The sequence below is a fragment of the Gobio gobio genome (assembly GCF_949357685.1).
Source record: "Gobio gobio genome assembly, chromosome: 10".
NCBI classification, from domain to species: Eukaryota; Metazoa; Chordata; class Actinopteri; order Cypriniformes; family Gobionidae; genus Gobio; species Gobio gobio.
In genome coordinates, this window is record NC_137116.1 from 57,161,514 (window position 1) to 57,182,437 (window position 20,924).

At 35.4% G+C, this 20,924-nt stretch overlaps 1 protein-coding gene across 1 annotated transcript in view; it reads right to left on the bottom strand.

The window, feature by feature from the left end:
- dock5 (dedicator of cytokinesis 5) overlaps nt 1-20,924 on the bottom strand; it is a 153,753-nt gene that overhangs the window by 39,441 nt on the left and 93,388 nt on the right. Inside the window, exons 34-38 of the mRNA XM_079828037.1 lie at nt 17,420-17,576; nt 13,987-14,027; nt 13,818-13,908; nt 5,332-5,451; nt 2,410-2,499 (exon numbers count right to left, since the gene is read on the bottom strand). Coding sequence (XP_079684163.1) covers nt 2,410-2,499; nt 5,332-5,451; nt 13,818-13,908; nt 13,987-14,027; nt 17,420-17,576 — 499 coding nt within the window. The remainder of the gene's footprint in view (nt 1-2,409; nt 2,500-5,331; nt 5,452-13,817; nt 13,909-13,986; nt 14,028-17,419; nt 17,577-20,924) is intronic.

The following is a 20,924-nucleotide window of genomic DNA, read 5'->3' on the forward strand; positions in this document are numbered from 1 at the left end:
AAATTAGATATTTAGTTTAATGTTCAGGCTGCACATTGTTTCTATACGTTTAAAGTGAACTGCAATTCTCCAAAATGACAAAAAAACAGCATAAAGCCACCCAATATGTTGTACCAATGTTGTTTTATGCAATATTAGTGTATATATTAAAGGGATAGGTCACCCAAATATGAAAATTAGCCCATGATTTACTCACCCTCAAGTCATCCGAGGTGTGTGTGACATTCTTTCAGACGAATAAAATATATATTAATATATATAGTTATATTTAGTTATATTAAAAAAGTCCAGGCTAATCCAAGCATTAATAGCAGTAATAGTATTAATATTTTTCTTACACAAACGCATTGATTTGATTCAGAAGGCCTTTATTAACACCCCAGAGCCGTGTGGAGCAGTTATATGATGGACAGATGCACTTTTTATGGACTTCAAAAAAACTATTACAGCTATTTTAAAGCTTGGATTAGCCTGGACTTTTGTAATATAACTCAGATTGTGTTCGTCTGAAAGAAGAATGTCACACACACCTCAGATGACTTGAGGGAGAGGAAATCATGGGCTAATGTTCATTTTTGGGTGAACTATCCCTTTAATACTTATTTTAGGGTAAATTTGAGTCATAGAGTCGAGGACCACTGTCATCAAGCAGCGTAAACCTTTCATCCATTCCTTCCTCTGCATTATAATAAAGCAGAAAAAAGAAACATTTTAGGTGTATACCCAACGGTTGGGTTAAAAAAATAACCCAACCTTTTTTACGGTATACCATTTTCCAGTCATCTAAATGGCAAAGATTTAAGGCCTTTGCACACTGAGTCAGAAATTCGCATGCGAAATTTTCGCACGTCAAAAAATGTATTCGACCTCACGTTATGTCAATCGCGCTTGCACACTGCCTCCGAAACTTTCATCCGTCAAAAAAAAAATCGGAACAGGTTCGATTTTCTGCGTTTTTCGCATCCGTTTTTCCATCTACAGCTGATGCCCAAACTAAACCTGCTGGCAGTGCTGGGGAATGAATCGCCAGTGCTCAGATACCTACAATTATATATACAAATATTATTGTATCAAAACTACTACAATATCACACAGCTATAATTATAGCACACCAACTCCATGTAAACGGTGTGTGTGTGTGTGTGTGTGCACGTGTGTGTGTGTGGGCATGTTTTCGTGAAATATCAGGACACAAATGTGTATAATGACATGGGTATTACAAAAAGAGGGTGAAATATGAGGACGTTCCCCATGTCCTCACTTTTCAAAATGCTTATAAATCACACAGAACAAGTTTTTTTTCACAGAAAGTGAACTGCACAGTCTCCTGTGAGGGCTAGGTTTAGGGGCAGGGTCAGTGTGTGTGTGTGTGTGTGTGTGATGGGTAGGTTTAGGGTCAGTGTAAGGGGATAGAAAATACGGTTTGTACGGTATAAAAACCATTACGCCTATGGAATGTCCTCACATTTCACAAAAACAAACATGTGTGTGTGTGTGTGTGTGTGTGTGTGTGTGTGTGTGTGTGTGTGTGATGGGTAGGTTTAGGGTCAGTGTAAGGGGATAGAAAATACGGTTTGTACGGTATAAAAACCATTACGCCAATGGAATGTCCTCACATTTCACAAAAACAAACATGTGTGTGTGTGCGTGTGTGTGTGTGTGTGTGTGTGCACGCGGATCCTAGACACACTGCCAGTCTCTGTTCAGGACTGGAGATTGCTGGTCTTTTTTTAATATGTGGCTCCAGTATCGCTAGCAAAGCATCAAATGGAGCCACTGACATTCAACTTTGAATCGGTCTGGATAATCCGCAGCTCCTTGATAAGGTGGAAGACGGCACTTTGTGTTGTTTTGCGGTTTTTTTCATAACGCATTCATAAATACGCATCGGACTCAGTGTTCAAGGACAAATTTTTCGGATCACGAATACGAAAAACGCATGCGAAAATTTTGGACTCCGCGTGCAAAGGCCTTAACCTCAGATTCACCCTAACTAATGTACGGCATATTTAAGCACCACGGGACAGTAAAGTTGTCAGCAGTTGTTCACCCAATTCAAGCAAAACTTCTCCGATCAAACTGAAGTGAGCTGCCAAGTGGGAACTTCACAGAGCCGAAGGCAGAACCAAGAGGAGTGTGTGTAACTGCTACTGTAGCCGTTATCGCACCCGTTTCCTTCCTCTTGCTTGCAAATTGCCTCTGCGTATTTCCTGCACTGAGTGACGGCTGACAGGGTTATGGGCTGCCAACTCAGAACGTGAATAAATAAGAAGTGCGTGAATCAAAACCAGCTTTGTCTCGCTAAAATGTGTGTGTACATCACAGAAGCTCGGGGGGGTTTGTCTGCGGCGTTACATTCAGATCACATTAACAAAGAAACAAGAGGCAATTCTGTCGCGCCTGTCTTACCAGCAGTTGACTGAGCTCTATGAAATCAAACATTTGGTTTTCGTGAAGTTTAACAAGCTGTTTGGCCATCTCGATGGCCTTCTCCCACATCTGTGGAGAAAGAACAAACAGACCATACATGAGAAAGTGTGTTGATGGCGGTTATTCCTACTTCTGTAAAGGGGCAGTGTTGCAACTTCCAAACCAATATGACTTTCTTCATAATAGATAAAAGTACATGATGTCCATACCATAGATATATATATATGTAGATGCCTCATTAGCGACTGCTATACTTTAGCCGTCCGCCATTTTCGAACAGTCAAAGCCGGTCGTGAACGCGCTTTGTGAATATTCAAATGCATGTATTAATATCTATATCTTTAATAGACTTGAAGCATTTGATTTTATAGGATTTAGTTGATCATAAATGGTGCATGCTAAAATATTGGTTAAAGATCTTAACATCATTAATACTATTGATCATCAGAGAACCATACAGACACACAGCTCAGCTTTTAACTCATTATAAACAAGTTAATTCCAAAGAAACCATAAACCATCAACCAATCGGCCATCAAAATTAATAAATTATACAAGCTGTAATAAATCAGTAATGTGTTTAATAAACATCAGTATAGCCTGTTTATTCAAACCATGTTTAATCATCATAAACTAGGTATTTTTGAAAGCTTAAATTCTCACAAATTCTCTTTTTATGAAACAACTTTATAAAATTATGAACATCACATTACTGAATTTTAACCATTTTTAAAAACAGGGAAATGATAAATTAGGAGTCAAAATGATTTACTCATGGAACAGCAGAAATCGAACACAGCACATGAAGAACGCATTAGCTAACACGACTTTAAAAAGTAACCGTAGTTAAAACCCTGTAATATTGAGTTAAAACACACCAACAAGGATTAATCTTAAATCTAGATTAAATCAAGGTTTATCTAATAATTCTGTTGCACCAAACTTTAAACCTTGTTTAAAAATAAGCAGGTTTACATTTAAACCATAATTTTGATCCTGGATTTAAGTTTCTGGTGGTCAATAAAGAAGGAAATTGAATATTAGTATTATTGCTGTCAATGGCGAATCCATCATGGCGGCGAAAATTAAATCGTAAATGGAGGATAATCGCAGGTTAAATTCGAATCCGCGATTTGTTAATCTGGGTTTAAAATTAAGTGGTGCAACACAACTCGATTTAAAATAAAGCCTAGATCAACAAATCCTAGATTAGCTCTAAACTGAGTTTAAATTAATCCTTGTTGGTGCAACCCACCCATAGGCTATAAAAACCTGTGAAAGGTTATTTCTTCGGGAATTTAAATCGCGCTGGGTTTTACAGAGGCTGCGCAGTTATTTTTTAATGTGAGTGATGACAGCATCTGAAGTGTTGACCGTTCCAAAATGGCGGCGCGTCGGCGTGCCTGGAGCGGTTGAATGAGGCATCTACGTATTCATATCTATGGCTCATACCACTTGTGTGCTATATTACGAGTCTTTTGAAGCCAATACAATCATTATGTGTGAATATATTATAATGATTTGTGAAGGATCATGTGACACTGAAGACTGGAGGAATGATGATAAATTCAGCTTTGATCACAGGAATACATTACACTTTATATTCAAATAGACAACAGGTTTTTTAAATTGTAATAATATTTCACAATATTACAGTTTTTAATGTATTTTTGATCAACTAAATACAGCTTTGGGGAGCAGAAGAGACTTCTTTAAAAACATTAAAATACCTTAATGTTTCCAAACTTTTGATTGGCTGTTTATGTGCGTAGTTTTTCTTTACAAAACGACTGCCAAATGACTTATCTGCATTGCATAATACAGCCTTTTTAGTCGTTTTTGATCCTTTCGAGAACGTTTTCATCTGTCACCATATCGAGTGGTCGAATGAGGCATCTACGTATACATATCTATGGTCCATAACACTTGTGTGCTATATTACGAGTCTTTTGAAGCCAATACAATCATTGTGTGTGAGGGACTGAATTATAAAACATGACGCATTGTGACATGAAATATAGTGCAAAAGTCAACTTGACATCCACTGTCACTGTATGCTCTGCCTGGAGAGAAAAAAAGCATATATTCTTCAAAATGTGGCCTATTGTGCTCATAAAGGAGTAGGGCTGCACGATATTGGAAAAAAACATGTACAATGTTTTGTTATTTTGGATATATATACACTGAAGACTGGAGTAATGATGATAAATTCAGCTTTGATCACAGCAATAAATTACACTTTACTATATATTCAAATAGAAAACAGTTATTTTAAATTGTAATAATATTTCACAATATTACAGTTTTTACTGTATTTTTGATCAAATAAATGCAGCCTTGGTGAGCAAAAGAGACTTAATGTACCTTAATGTTTCCAAACTTTTGACCGGTTGTGTAAGTGCGTAGTTTTTCTTTACAAAATGACTTATCTGCATTGCATAATTCAGCCTTTTTAGTCGTTTTTTGATCCTTTCGAGAACGTTTTCAAGAAAAGTTTGTTGATGTTTTTTAATAAAATAGTACTTTTATTCAGCAAGGATGCATTAAATGAATCAAAAGTGACAGTAAAGACATTCATAATGTTACAAAAGATTTATATTTCAAATAAATACTGTTCTATTGAACTTTCTATTCATTAAATAATCCTGAAAACAAATGTATCACGGTTCCCGTAAAAATGTAAAGCAGTTTTCAACATTGATAATAATCTTTAAATGTTTCTTGAGCAGCAAATCCTCATATGAGAATGATTTCTGAAGGAATAAATTACATTTTTACAGAACATTAAAGATGGTGTTAAACAACACAATGAAATTACAGCTCTACTACCCTAAAAGCGGCGTGAATAGCCTGTAAAGGTGGTCAAATGAAAGCATGTTCATTCGATTGAGATGTACATACTCTGCCCTTGTCCAGATTGCACATGATTTCCTGGAAAAGCCTTTCCTTCAGCTCTTGCTGCGTCCAGCCTCGAGCTCCGTCCCGTGGGATCAGGTGGGCCGCACAAGGCTTGTCGGACCACTAGAAAGAGATTTCACAATTCAGTCATGCTAAAATCACACTGATCTGCTAATCACGCATCTTCAACCAGCTCAATACAAGAGCAATGCGTTCCCAGAGCAGACGTTTAGATGCACGTTAAGCAGAATAATACGCTTTAGGGGAGGATAAACGTTAGGCTTTTGTAAAGGTTTGGAGGATAACAACTGACTTTGATTAGTTTATCAAAGCAGATGATATTTTATGAGTAACTGTGAATGTGTTGAATCTCTTTAAAGGGTTAGTTCACCCAAACATGTAAAATCTGTAATAAATTAATCACGTCGTTCCCTGTAAGACTTTTGTTCACCTCAGAACACAAATGAGAGAATAATGAAACGACACAAGAGCAGATGTTGGTGCGTGAATGCACACTGGAGATTCATATTTTGTAAATACAGGGAGTGCAGAATTATTAGGCACGTTGATTTTCTGATCATATTTTTTTTCCAGGCACATTTGACCAATTCCAAACCACAGTAATCCTAATAACTACTATTGATTTAGTATTTAATAATGTATAAGTGATATATAATTGTTCATGAAGGCTGGAAATGAAAATCACCTTATATTCAGGTGTGCAGAATTATTAGGCATGTTTTCTTTTACAGATAAATTGAGCCAAAACAGAGATTTAACTCAGACTGAAAAGTCAAAAAGTATTAAATGCCCATGAGAAGGATGCAATACTAATGCAATACTAGACATTGCAGTTAAGGCATGACCATTGGACGCAGCTCTGGAAAATGGTGGCGCTGGAGACTAAAGGGTTCCTGATGGTTTCACCCTTAATTCTTCACCTTAATTCTTCATTCTTTTGCAGTTAACAGGTGTCTTTTCTCCGCCACATGTTTTTGTCTGACCCTGCTGACCCAACGAGCATTTCACTGTCCAATGGTCATGCCTTAACTGCAATGTCTAGTATTGCATTAGTATTGCATCCTTCTCATGGGCATTTAATACTTTTTGACTTTTCAGTCTGAGTTAAATCTCTTTTTTGGCTCAATTTATCTGTAAAAGAAAACATGCCTAATAATTCTGCACACCTGAATATAAGGTGATTTTCATTTCCAGCCTTCATGAACAATTATATATCACTTATACATTATTAAATACTAAATCAATACTAGTTATTAGGATTACTGTGGTTTGGAATTGGTCAAATGTGCCTGGAAAAAAAATATGATCAGAAAATCAACGTGCCTAATAATTCTGCACTCCCTGTAGAGTGGAAAATGACGTTTGTTCATGCAAACAAAGCACCCGTGGTAACATGGATGACTTTTATGATGTTTTTACTGCCGTTCTGGGCCTTGAAAGTGGTCATTGTGTAGCTGTCAATGGAGGGACAGAAAACTCTATTAAAAATATCTTCATTTGTGTTCTGAAGATGAACGAAAGTCTTACGGCTTTGGAACAACACAAGGAATTAATGACAGAATTTTTATTTTTGGGTGAACTAACCCTTTAATATCATATTTCATATGTATCATTTGTCATCATGACTAGGGTTGGGTACCGAACTCCGTACTTTTAAGTGCACCGACAGAATTACGTCGGTACTACGAGTACCGATTCACATTAAGGGCGCTTTCACACCTGCCTTGTTAGGTCCGGATTTACGGACTTTTTAGTTTGGTCCGAATGAAAATTACAGATGTGAAACCTCCCCTGACCACGGGCCGGACCAAACAGAAAAGATGAAAAGAGGTCGTCTCAGTCCGGATCAAACTGAACAAAGGTTCGGTTCGTTTCTAGTGTGAAAGCATTTTCTGTGTGGTTCAGACTTTCAGAGCATTTACAGGAAGTTCCTGTTTATGTTTAAACATTATAATGTTATTTTTAAACTTCATCTAGGCTACATTGATTATGAAAAGTGCAAAGATGCGCAATATGTCAGAAGATAGAAGGTCAGAAATAATTTTGAACGAAATTTTGTATGATTTTGCGTAGAAAGCCTTTCTTTAATGTGAATTTCATTTTGTATAAATTGTATCTTAATTTTAATCAACGTTTCATCAGATAATTGCCTGGATTTAATAAATAAGAAGCAAATAGTCTATAGCAGACAATAATGGCGGGAGCGATCACATGCTTTACACATGAAGCTGGAGCGTCTCAAATAAACCCAAACTCAGCAGATACTCGTCTCACAAACATGAGAAATATGTGGATATAAAGCTTGAAATGTCCACTTTTAAACGTAACGAAAAGAAAATAGTCCAGCAATGCGACTGTTCAATAGTGCATCCGTTCATTCACTCTTGTCAAAGAAACGTCCGTTTACAAACCAATCAATGTCCAGATGCCCCCCACATGATGAAGACGAGTGGACACATGGGAAACCAAACCAAAACTAAACTAATGTATAAAATTGATGACCATATGTTCACTTCATACATTGTTATTGTGTATGGTTTTATGGTCATGCTTCGTTTTGCCATTTGAAGAGTCATTAAACTTGCTATTTAGAGAATAACAAGAACTGAAGTTTGTTTTTCTTTAACCTGTTTTTTAAATAATTAAATTCCGTGATAAAAGCTTCAGAAAACTCACGACCTCAAACCATTTTGATCTAAATGTTTATGTTTAAATGATTGCAATTACAAGACAATTTACACAAAAGCAGCATATTAATTTAAAACATTTCATAGATGATTCGACTGAAAAGCAGCTCAGAAAGCTCAAAAATACAATTTGAAATTAACTTTTCAAATGAATTGTTTTAATTCACTTTTATTTAAATGCATTTTAATAGGTCACTACCTATTCTCATACTCTCAACTGTGTTATATCTTGTTTGCGGGAAGAAAATGGTAAATTACAGCTGTATGTAAATGAGAACAACCCCTCTGAAAGTTCACTAATTACCTTTACATAGAAGAGATATCAAGTTCCTTGAAGATGAAATGTTCCAGCAAGTCTCCTTGATCAATTACCAAAGATCCATGCCAATATTAGACATGCAAAGACTTTCTTATCAAAGGGATAAAATGTTGTGTTGATGAGTACACGCTCCGCAACGTTACAAAATAAAACTAAACAAAAATGTTCTGGTCCAAGTTGTGATCAACTAGAGTGTACGATAACGATATAGAATTTCGGTACCTAAGAACACATCTGGTGATTATAGACTAATGTTAGAGAATATTAAACTGCAAAAAGACTATTTAAATATGAATATTGTGTGTCTCTGTGCGAATGAATGCCGTAGTCGCACGGTTTACCTCACACACACACGTAATGGTCGCATGTTTCCATCTCTGCCGTCTCATATGAGGACATGAACACACACACATACACACATCATCTCCAGAGCCACTGAGAGTCACTTTATGAGCATTTTAACGTTTCATTTGAGAAAAACTACCGTCATAAACACACAGAAACTCAAAGGTCTTCATGGCAACCCGTCAAAATAAAAGTCCGGTTTATCTTGACAAATATATCACTGTTGTACAGTAGAATTGAGATACGTCTCAATTAATAATACTAACACTAATGTAATAATAACTATCAAAACTTTATTTTTTAAGTAATAAATAAAAAATGTTCTTCATGTTTTAATTTTAACTGTATAAAGCTCAGTTGTGCAGCTTTGTTTGACAAAAACGTTTAATTAAATGTCAATGAACGTGATCATCTCTGAGCTCCGCCATAACTTCCGCTAAGTGAGGTCAAAATACGAGCGTGGTCATAGATGTATATGCCTCATTAGCGCCTGCACGGATCAGTAGAATGAGGCATCTACTATCGATATATCTATGACCACGCTCATATTTTGACCTCACTTAGCGGAAGTTATGTCTGAGCTCAGAGATGATCACGCTCATCTGATAAGAGGTAAAATAATATCATAAATACTGCTGGGTTTCTCTCAGAAACTGATGGTTTGTCTAGATCAGACCCTTATTCATCATCTGGTGTCGTTTAAAGCTGCACTGAAACTGTCATTTGGACCTTGACCCGTTTGGAGCCCATTGAAGTCCACTATATGGAGAAAAACCCTGGAATGTTTTCATCAAAAACCTTCATTTCTTTTCGACTGAAGAAAGAAAGACATGGACATATTAGATGATATGGGGGTGAGGAAATGATCAGGACTAATCCTTTAACTCTAGGGAAGTTGGAAAATGAGCCTATTTTCAAAAAAAAAAAAGCCATGTTCCTTTAATTCTGACAACAATGGAACCATTTGGGAGGGAACTGTCAGAAGACTTATTTCTTTGCACAAAAGAGGACAGTGGTACAAGAGGATTAGCAAAAAATATATCCCTGAAGCCGTCACTTTAAGCTTTCATTTTGTGTGAATGAGTGACTTTTTTGTTAAGAAAAGAGCAGGAGAAATGCCAAGCAAGTTTCTCAGAGCTGGCAAAAGCTGTCAGAAGAGAGTGTTTTATCTCACACAGTGAAATGCAGAGCTGTTTTCCACACAGGAACTCCCGACTGTAGCTGAAGCACAACAAACTCATTTAGGCTTTTACAGGCCCAGAGCAGAAGGGCTGGCTAAAAAATATGGATTTCCCTAGGTATGCACCGAAATGAAAAATCTTAGCCGAAGCCGAATAATAATAAAACACTTGGCCGAAGGCCGAAGCCGAATACCAAACCAAATGTTTTCCATGAGAGATCACTTCCGGAAGTCATCGCGCAGTGAAGGCTGATGGACATAGTGTTGTATTAAGAGGTAAAAAATGATCAAACTGATCGTTTAGTGGCTTAAGTAGTGCTGGGAATCGATTACCCCCCCCCCCCCCCCCCATCCGCATTTTTTCTGTAATTAATCGCGATTAATCGCAATTAAAAACAATGCCGTTTTTAATATTTTGATATTGTAATAATTTCAGTTACTCTCCAAATTAAAGACAGCATATTTTAAATATGTGTAGTATTGTCATGTTTTTATGAATGAAGGCCAGTATCACTGATGTCTCTATGAAACATTTATTAGGTTTTAAAATAACAACTTTTAATTTAAGTGAACTTAAAACAATCTTTACATAAACCCATTATAATTAATGTTATATTTACCCGTGGCCTTCCCTGTTAGACATATACAGAAATGTTATAGTTATCAAACACCTTTCTTAACTGCATAAATAATACATTAAATATAGATTAATCATCATTAAAGCTACACTTTCTCGTTGTTCTGTGATGAACATTAATGACAGACATTATCAGCGCTACTGTCACTTTAAGATCTGACTTTATTTAACTTATTAAGACGTTATTTAACTCATTTAAGACGTTATTTAACTAATTTAAGACGTTATTTAACTAATTTAAGACGTTATTTAACTCATTTAAGACGTTATTTAACTAATTTAAGACGTTATTTAACTCATTTAGGACTTTATTTAACTTATTAAGACGTTATTTAACTCATTTAAGACGTTATTTAACTCATTTAAGACATTATTTAACTAATTTAAGACTTTATTTAACTCATTTAAGACGTTATTTAACTCATTTAAGACTTTATTTAACTCATTTAAGACGTTATTTAACTAATTTAAGACGTTATTTAACTCATTTAAGACTTTATTTAACTAATTAAGACGTTATTTAACTCATTTAAGACGTTATTTAACTCATTTAAGACTTTATTTAACTCATTTAAGACATTATTTAACTCATTTAAGACGTTATTTAACTCATTTAAGACGTTATTTAACTCATTTAAGACTTTATTTAACTAATTAAGACGTTATTTAACTCATTTAAGACGTTATTTAACTCATTTAAGACGTTATTTAACTCATTTAAGACGTTATTTAACTCATTTAAGACTCCTAATATGAGAATACTCAACAAAACTGGCATTTTGGCGACATTCTCTGTGTTGTTGTTATTGTTTGTTCAAGAGCGAAAGAGAACTCGATGTGAGCACGAGTGTGTGTGTGTGCGTTGTGTGTGTGTGTGTGTGTGTGTCAGGGTGTCCCTCAATGAGCGGACTGAGACGCGCACACACACACACACACACACACACACACACACACACACACAGGACACTGACATACAGCGCGTTCTCTTCTGTCTTGTCGTGCTTAGATAGTTTAAAGCATTTACATGAATAAGAGCGTGATCATTTAATGTAACACTGGGCAAAAATGGATATAAAAACGAACGCTACGTTATTTGTGTTAAATATTTTTAGTGCGTTAAACTGAAAAAATGAATTGCTCGCATTAACGCGTTAATTTTCCCTGCACTAGTCTTAAGATATCAACGTGTCGTCCCGAGCCGCAGGGGTTAATATGGATTTCTCTGCAAGTTTTTTTATGTTTTTTTACTCTCATAGATTTTGTTAGCGTTATACGACTGACAGACTGCAACGGTTGGATTTATCAATCTTCATTTGTGTTCTACTGAAGAAACAAAGTCACCTGTATCTTGGATGCCTTGGGAGTAAGAAGATACACATCACATTTTCATTTTTGGGTGACCTATCCCTTTAAGTGTTTGTATAAAAATCAGTTGATTTTTACCTTTAATATTATAGTAGGCTAATGCATTAGTTGCGAGATTTGTTTTCCTTGAGAAAATTAGCCATGTATTGTACCTGATATATATCCACAATAAATCGAAATTGGATCGAATTGTGAAATTTGTGCCCAAATGTATAGTTTACAGCAGTAGTTAAGATTTTTTTCCCTTAAGAAAATAAGCCATGTATTGTATCTGATATATCCACAATAATCGAAAGCTTGTGAATAGAAATCGAATCATGAAATGTGTGTCAATCCCCAGCCCTACAGAGCAGTATACTTAAAGTTATGGAGGGCATACACTACATACTAAAATATTATACGTTTGTTGAATTTAATCAAGTGTGTGCTCATTTTTGCAACTATCCATTTAAGCAAAATTGGCTAATTTACTTACTTTACAGATATTGATGACATTTTTTCTTGGTTTTTATTAAGTAAAGGTTTAATACATTTATATTTGATCATCTTTTCATTAATATCAATAGTATGGAAGCTTGTTTCCGCCACAGAATAAAAAAATAAAAAAGGTAATTGCAACTTTTTATCTCACAACTCTTTTTTGACAATTATCTGTATGAAGCAAGCTTTCATACAACAGTGATCATTTAGAAATATCAAAATCTCTTTATGTTCAGAGGGGGTGTACTCATTTATGACACATGCATACAGTGGTGTAATGTAACAAACTAATAATACTTCGTTATAGTACTTGAGTATTTTTTGGGAGAATCTTTACTTTACTTGAGTTTTTATATTTCTGTCAACTTTTACTTTCCACTACATTTCCGACATAAAATGTATATTTTTACTACGATACATTTCCCCAAAGCATTTTCGTTACTTACTACAAAATAAATTTCATTTAAAAAATAGAATTTAATTTTCCGTGTCGCCATAGCGACTGACCCGTGAGGCTGCGGGACACTTCAAAAACATAGACAACAAAATGGTGTGTTATTCACTACAGTACATGTTTTCCTGTCCCCTATAAAGCAATACATTTGTTGACTAGATGATGTATTACTGCCATCGAGGCTGAGAGGATGCTAACATTAGTACCTCAAGTCTGATCCAAATGTTTAATGTCACGTTTGTTACCATCTAGCCTATTTGCATTATTTTATATCCATATGGACGCTTTTATGCAGTCGTTATGCAGCGAAGTGGAATTTTTGAAGCTAGTGACATGAGAAAGCAAAACCGTATCCTCACAGAAACGTTAATTTCGTTTTTTTATATATATCTGTAACATACTTTGATTAGATAACCATCAAGTGTTCTAAAGTAGAAGCAAATAAAGTATGAAATATACATATACTGTGTCTAATTTCAATGCTATGACTTGTGTGAAAATGGCCATCTTAAAGCATGACTGTTTGGATTTATGAAATGGTAACATTTTTAACATGAACTAAGGTTGATAAAAGTATTGTTCATCAACATTTACTAACACATTTTAAAGTCGTCTCTTACATTAGTTACTGTACTATGAATTAACATGAATGTTGAACACAATCTCGCTGCTCAAACTGTGTATAGAACAATTTTTTAAAACATTTGTTTGCTCTTTTTGTGTTTTGCATGTACTTTTACTTTCCATACTTAAATACGTTTAATATGAAAAAAATCTATATTTTCATACTTAAGCACAATAAATATCACATACTTTAAAACTTTTACTCAAGTAATATTCTAAACAGTGACTTTAACTGATATCTGGCAAGATATCTATACTTTTACTCAAGTATGGCTTCTGAGTACTTTATACATCACTGCATGCATAGATGTCAGTATCTAACCATAACCATAACCATAACCATAACCAGCACAAAGTTAATAATGGTTGGTCCAAACCTCCAGCAGCTCAGCGTGCAGCAGCAGTGTGTAGGCCGCCTCGGTGTAATTCTCACAGGCCAGATGAAGATCTCGCAACTTGTACAAATATCTAATGAAACACCACAAAACATTCAGATTCATGCATGGGTCAACAAGACAATAACGCTCAATCATCTGGCACACTTACCGGATATAAATATCCTCCCTTTTCTTTTCTTTGTAAAAGTTCTGTGGACATAAGAGAGAAGATGCATGTTATTTTTACAAAGGTCTTTAACATCTTTTATTCCTGATTAGATATATGCAGTGGTGGAAAGAGTACTGAAAAAGCATACTCAAGTAAAATGTACCTGTCCTAAATACTACTCAAAGTAGGAGTAAAAAAAGTAGCCCTTGTAAAAGTACTCAAGAGTAGTGAGTATTATGCTCTGAATGTTATTCCACCTTATACCCTGCAAATTAAAAATGTAGCTGACTCTTTTATGGATGATTCTCAGTAAGAACAAAAAAACCTGAGATCATCAGTATTTCAACAAGTTTTATTTTCGACTGCTAGCACTAAAAATACAGCCGTGTAATATTTGAGAAAGCAACCAATAATCTGGTAACATTTATGACAACCATTCCGTAGAGGTTTTCTTGCGGTTAATTAAAAAAGGTTGCAAAGCGTTGTACATTAACAATTTTATGTTAAAAAAAAACAACGTTCTTTCTTTTCAAGATGCATGTACTGCTTTAATTTCAATGGATGTTTTCTCTGTTAAAGGAATACACTTCAGAAATCAGAATCCAGTAACTCACGATTTTCACCGCTGATTATTTTTGCTTGTAATTAAAAACATAAACTTGATTTAAATATAAATCTGGGCCCGTATTCATAAAGATCCTCTCAGAAAACTCCTAATTTAGCTTAAACACTTTTACGTAGGAGTGTATTCGGGACTGATCTGAGAGCGAGTCTGAGCAAGGAAAATACACAAACTTTTATCTTAGTGAAGATAGTGTTATCTTATCTCTTTTGAAGACTGTGATTGGTTGGTTGTCCAAAAAGGGGAAAAAAGGAGCGCTTTTAAGTATAGGGTCTATTCTAAGCCTTCACTTTGAAATTACAAGCGCAAATTGTCCTATTTTACCGTTCTCTCTCACTCACACACACACACACACACACACACATTATATATATGTATATGAATCATTTTATTATTTACCATGCTGTTAATTTTCTATAAGGTATTTGATTGGCTTAGAATTATAAACATTGTTCCACTGTTTCCAGTTGCACTGATTGCTGGCATGACTATTTAATTGGTGGTTTGAAAGTTGGGTTTAGTGTAACAAACATGATCTAATCTCTAGTGTCTGATTAACTCACGGTCCTCCATCGTCTGCAACACATTTCTTCTCCCTCTTCTTCTTTCTGCCATTTTCTCGGCTGCTAAAGAAACTCTAAAGCCTCTTAAAAGTCCTCGTCTGTGCTCCTAACAAATCTGACCTTAAGACCTCTTTTAAGGGTTAAGATGCTTTCTGAATTACTGTTTTCTTTACCAGGATTTTTTAGTTAATTTTAAGAGTAAACGCCCACATTTCAAAGCATTTTCTTGGAATTTTGTCACTAGGAGCTGCTCTTTGCATTAAGATTCTTCATGAATACGGGCCCTGATGTTTTATGAAAGTTATTTGCTATATTCATGGACTACAATTTTAAATCGCCATGAAAACACATTACATTAAAATATGCACTTGTAACGAGTGTAAAATCAACATTATAATTTTCACTCAAAATCTTTTCTTTATTATTAAAAACTCTGATTCTCTTATTTTGAATATATTGTTTGATTTTCATTGGATTGTCTTTTGATTTAATTATGCTGGTATGTATATTTTTGGAGTTTTATATATGATTTGTAATGAAGCGTGACGCATGGAGACAGGACTTATTATTCGCCTTGGCCAATCACGTTGACAGGACAAAAATAAACATAATGTAGCGACTGCAGGTTTAGGGAAAATAGCGCAGTAAAACTACCGATACAGCACTTAAAATGTACTCGAGTAAAAGTAAAAGTACACTGTTTTTAAACTACTTAATAAAGTACAATTCCTGAGAAAAACGACTCAATTACAGTAACGAGAGTATTTGTAATTCGTTACTTTACACCGCTGGCTTTATGTAAGGAGCGGCGGGAAGCGGAGGGGCTGTTGCACCTCGAGTGTGTGTTCATTTTCAATAATTCAACGGCCCGGAGTCAATTATTCCGGTTATCACACCTCAAAACATTGGTCAGATTAAGTATTTCAAGACAATTATCAGGTTTGAATTTTATGGCAAAAAATGTTGTAGTTTTTATCCTATTGTTTACAATATTTACTTGCTTGGTGAGTGTCATTGTGGGTTTTGGTTCTTTTGCTGTTGTCGGCTGTAAGTAACCTGTGAAGTATCGTTTTATAAAAAATATATTGATTCAAACTCGATATACCGCCCAGCCCAACATCAACGTTAAAGGTCCACTGAAATCAAAATAAAGTTTTTTAGCTTTTAGTATGATTATCTTATGAATAAGCTGGCGTGTTCCAAAACAATGACAACATTTGCATTTAGGAGATATAAGCATCCAAAACGTACAGTCTCTCACTTCCGTTAAAACAAATCACAGATTTTTATGACATCATCGCAGACTTCACCTTCTCATCAAATCTTCAGCCCAATCAAATGCGCTCTAGAATCTGAAGTCCCGCCCCCTGCATTATAAATAGACCCCGAACTGCGTCTGAAATCGGTCAGTTGTTCACGCATTTACTATTTTCTACATGGTGAACGGCACACTGCAAAAAAATGCTTTCTTACTTAGTATTTTTGTCTTGTTTTCAGTCCAAATATCAAAAAAATCTTACATTAAGAAGCATTTACTAGACAAGCAAGTTTTTGTCTTGTTTTGGGGGAAAATAACTCAAAATTAAGGGAGTTTTGGCTTAAAATAAGCTAAATAATCTGCCAATGGGGTGAGCAAAATAATGTTGTTTTCTATTTGAATTAAGATTATTTTTCTTACCCCATTGGCAGATTATTTAGCTTATTTTAAGCAAAAACTCCCTTCATTTTGAGTTATTTTCCCCAAAACAAGACAAAAACTTTTGCTTGTCTAGTAAATGCTTCTTAATGTAAGATTTTTTCAATATTTAGACTGAAAACAAGACAAAAATACTAAGTAAGAAAGCATTTTTTGCAGTGTATAGTGCGCTATGTGCCATATGCTGTATTTCAAAGAGTTATGGAGGAGATTATGATGATAAACGGTTAGATTCGGAGGAAACTGGCTTTAAAAAAACAGAAAGGCTTTAGTCAAACCGTGGTAATAACGAAACGCTATTGGCTGTTTCAAAAAAGGGGAGGAGCTGCTAACAGCTGGAGCCGTTTCTGGGGAAATGACGTCAACACATTGAATAATGCTGCGCGTTTCAAGGCACTTCAGTGGGACTTTAAGTTCGTAACTAAAAGTTAGTCAATCAGCTTCACAAATGCAGTCTGCTGATGAAGAGTAAGGTCTACCTAACCAGAGCCCTCACTGGTGTTTCCAGCAGGTTGTGCACATGAAAAGCTGAAGATGTGTGTGAGTTCTCACCAGGACGTTGACGGTGCAGCTCATGCGGAGCTCAGGGCTCTCGTCGTGGTTGATGGTGCGATAGGCCAGCAGATTCTCCAGCAGACAACTCAAGAGCAGAGCCAACTCCTCTCCGGGCTGACACAGATACCGATGCCGCCGACAGCGCTCCAACAGTCTGCACACACACACACACACACACACACACACACACACACACAGACACACACACACACACACACAGACAGTCACACAGGCACAGAAACTACAGGAAGAACAGAAGCACAAGGCAATCACAAATATTTGATGAGTGGCAGCACATCTTAAAAATAAAGGTTTTCACAGTGGGCATAGACGAACCATTTTTTCCCCACTGTAAACAATGAAGAACCTTTATCTTTAAGGCCCTGTTTACACCTGGTATTAAAGGGATAGTTCACCCAAAAATGAAAATTAGCCCATGATTTACTCTCCCTCAAGTCATCCTAGGTGTGTATGACATCAATGAACACAATCTGAGTTATATTAAAAATGTCCTGGCTCTTCCAAGCTTTGTAATGGCAGTGAATGTTGCCTTGTTTTTGAAGTCCATAAAAGTGCATCTATCCATCATAAAAGTGCATCTATCCATCATAAAAGTGCATCTATCCATCATAAAAGTGCATCCATCCATCATAAAAGTGCATCTATCCATCATAAAAGTGCATCCATCCATCATAAAAGTGCATCTATCCATCATAAAAGTGCATCTATCCATCATAAAAGTGCATCTATCCATCATAAAAGTGCATCCATCCATCATAAAAGTGCATCTATCCATCATAAAAGTGCATCTATCCATCATAAAAGTGCATCCATCCATCATAAAAGTGCATCTATCCATCATAAAAGTGCATCTATCCATCATAAAAGTGCATCTATCCATCATAAAAGAGCATCTATCCATCATAAAAGTGCATCTATCCATCATAAAAGTGCATCTATCCATCATAAAAGTGCATCCATCCATCATAAAAGTGCATCTATCTATCATAAAAGTGCATCTATCCATCATAAAAGTGCATCTATCCATCATAAAAGTGCATTAATCCATCATAAAAGGGCATCTATCCATCATAAAAGTGCATCTATCCATCATAAAAGTGCATCAATCCATCATAAAAGGGCATCTATCCATCATAAAAGTGCATCCATCCATCATAAAAGTGCATCTATCCATCATAAAAGTGCATCTATCCATCATAAAAGTGCATCTATCCATCATAAAAGTGCATCTATCCATCATAAAAGTGCATCTATTCATCATAAAAGTGCATCTATCCATCATAAAAGTGCATCTATCCATCATAAAAGTGCATTAATCCATCATAAAAGGGCATCTATCCATCATAAAAGTGCATCAATCCATCATAAAAGTGCATCCATCCATCATAAAAGTGCATCTATCCATCATAAAAGTGCATCAATCCATCATAAAAGTGCATCTATCCATCATAAAAGTGCATCCATCCATCATAAAAGTGCATCCATCCATCATAAAAGTGCATCAATCCATCATAAAAGTGCATCTATCCATCATAAAAGTGCATCCATCCATCATAAAAGTGCATCTATCCATCATAAAAGTGCATCTATCCATCATAAAAGTGCATCTATCCATCATAAAAGTGCATCTATCCATCATAAAAGTGCATCAATCCATCATAAAAGTGCATCAATCCATCATAAAAGTGCATCAATCCATCATAAAAGTGCATCAATCCATCATAAAAGTGCATCAATCCATCATAAAAGTGCATCCATCCATCATAAAAGTGCATCCATCCATCATAAAAGTGCATCCATCCATCATAAAAGTGCATCTATCCATCATAAAAGTGCATCAATCCATCATAAAAGTGCATCAATCCATCATAAAAGTGCATCCATCCATCATAAAAGTGCATCTATCCATCATAAAAGTGCATCTATCCATCATAAAAGTGCATCAATCCATCATAAAAGTGCATCAATCCATCATAAAAGTGCATCAATCCATCATAAAAGTGCATCTATCCATCATAAAAGTGCATCTATCCATCATAAAAGTGCATCAATCCATCATAAAAGTGCATCCATCCATCATAAAAGTGCATCTATCCATCATAAAAGTGCATCTATCCATCATAAAAGTGCATCAATCCATCATAAAAGTGCATCCATCCATCATAAAAGTGCATCTATCCATCATAAAAGTGCATCTATCCATCATAAAAGTGCATCTATCCATCATAAAAGTGCATCCATCCATCATAAAAGTGCATCTATCCATCATAAAAGTGCATCTATCCATCATAAAAGTGCATCTATCCATCATAAAAGTGCATCTATCCATCATAAAAGTGCATCTATTCATCATAAAAGTGCATCTATCCATCATAAAAGTGCATCTATCCATCATAAAAGTGCATTAATCCATCATAAAAGGGCATCTATCCATCATAAAAGTGCATCAATCCATCATAAAAGTGCATCCATCCATCATAAAAGTGCATCTATCCATCATAAAAGTGCATCAATCCATCATAAAAGTGCATCTATCCATCATAAAAGTGCATCCATCCATCATAAAAGTGCATCTATCCATCATAAAAGTGCATCTATCCATCATAAAAGTGCATCTATCCATCATAAAAGTGCATCAATCCATCATAAAAGTGCATCAATCCATCATAAAAGTGCATCAATCCATCATAAAAGTGCATCAATCCATCATAAAAGTGCATCAATCCATCATAAAAGTGCATCAATCCATCATAAAAGTGCATCAATCCATCATAAAAGTGCATCTATCCATCATAAAAGTGCATCAATCCATCATAAAAGTGCATCAATCCATCATAAAAGTGCATCAATCCATCATAAAAGTGCATCTATCATCATAAAAAGTGCATCTATCCATCATAAAAGTGCATCTATCCATCATAAAAGTGCATCTATCCATCATAAAAGTGCATCAATCCATCATAAAAGTGCATCCATCCATCATAAAAGTGCATCTATCCATCATAAAAGTGCATCTATCCATCATAAAAGTGCATCAATCCATCATAAAAGTGCATCAATCCATCATAAAAGTGCATCTATCCATCATAAAAGTGCATCTGTCCATCATAAAAGTGCATCAATCCATCATAAAAGTGCATCTATCCATCATAAAAGTGCATCTATCCATCATAAAAGTGCATCTGTCCATCATAAAAGTGCATCCATCCATCATAAAAGTGCATCTATCCATCATAAAAGTGCATCTATCCATCATAAAAGTGCATCAATCCATCATAAAACTGCATCAATCCATCATAAAAGTGCATCTATCCATCATAAAAGTGCATCTATCCATCATAAAAGTGCATCTGTCCATCATAAAAGTGCATCCATCCATCATAAAAGTGCATCTATCCATCATAAAAGTGCATCTATCCATCATAAAAGTGCATTCTTTACTTCAAAAACGACCATTCACCGCAATTATAAAGCTTGGAAG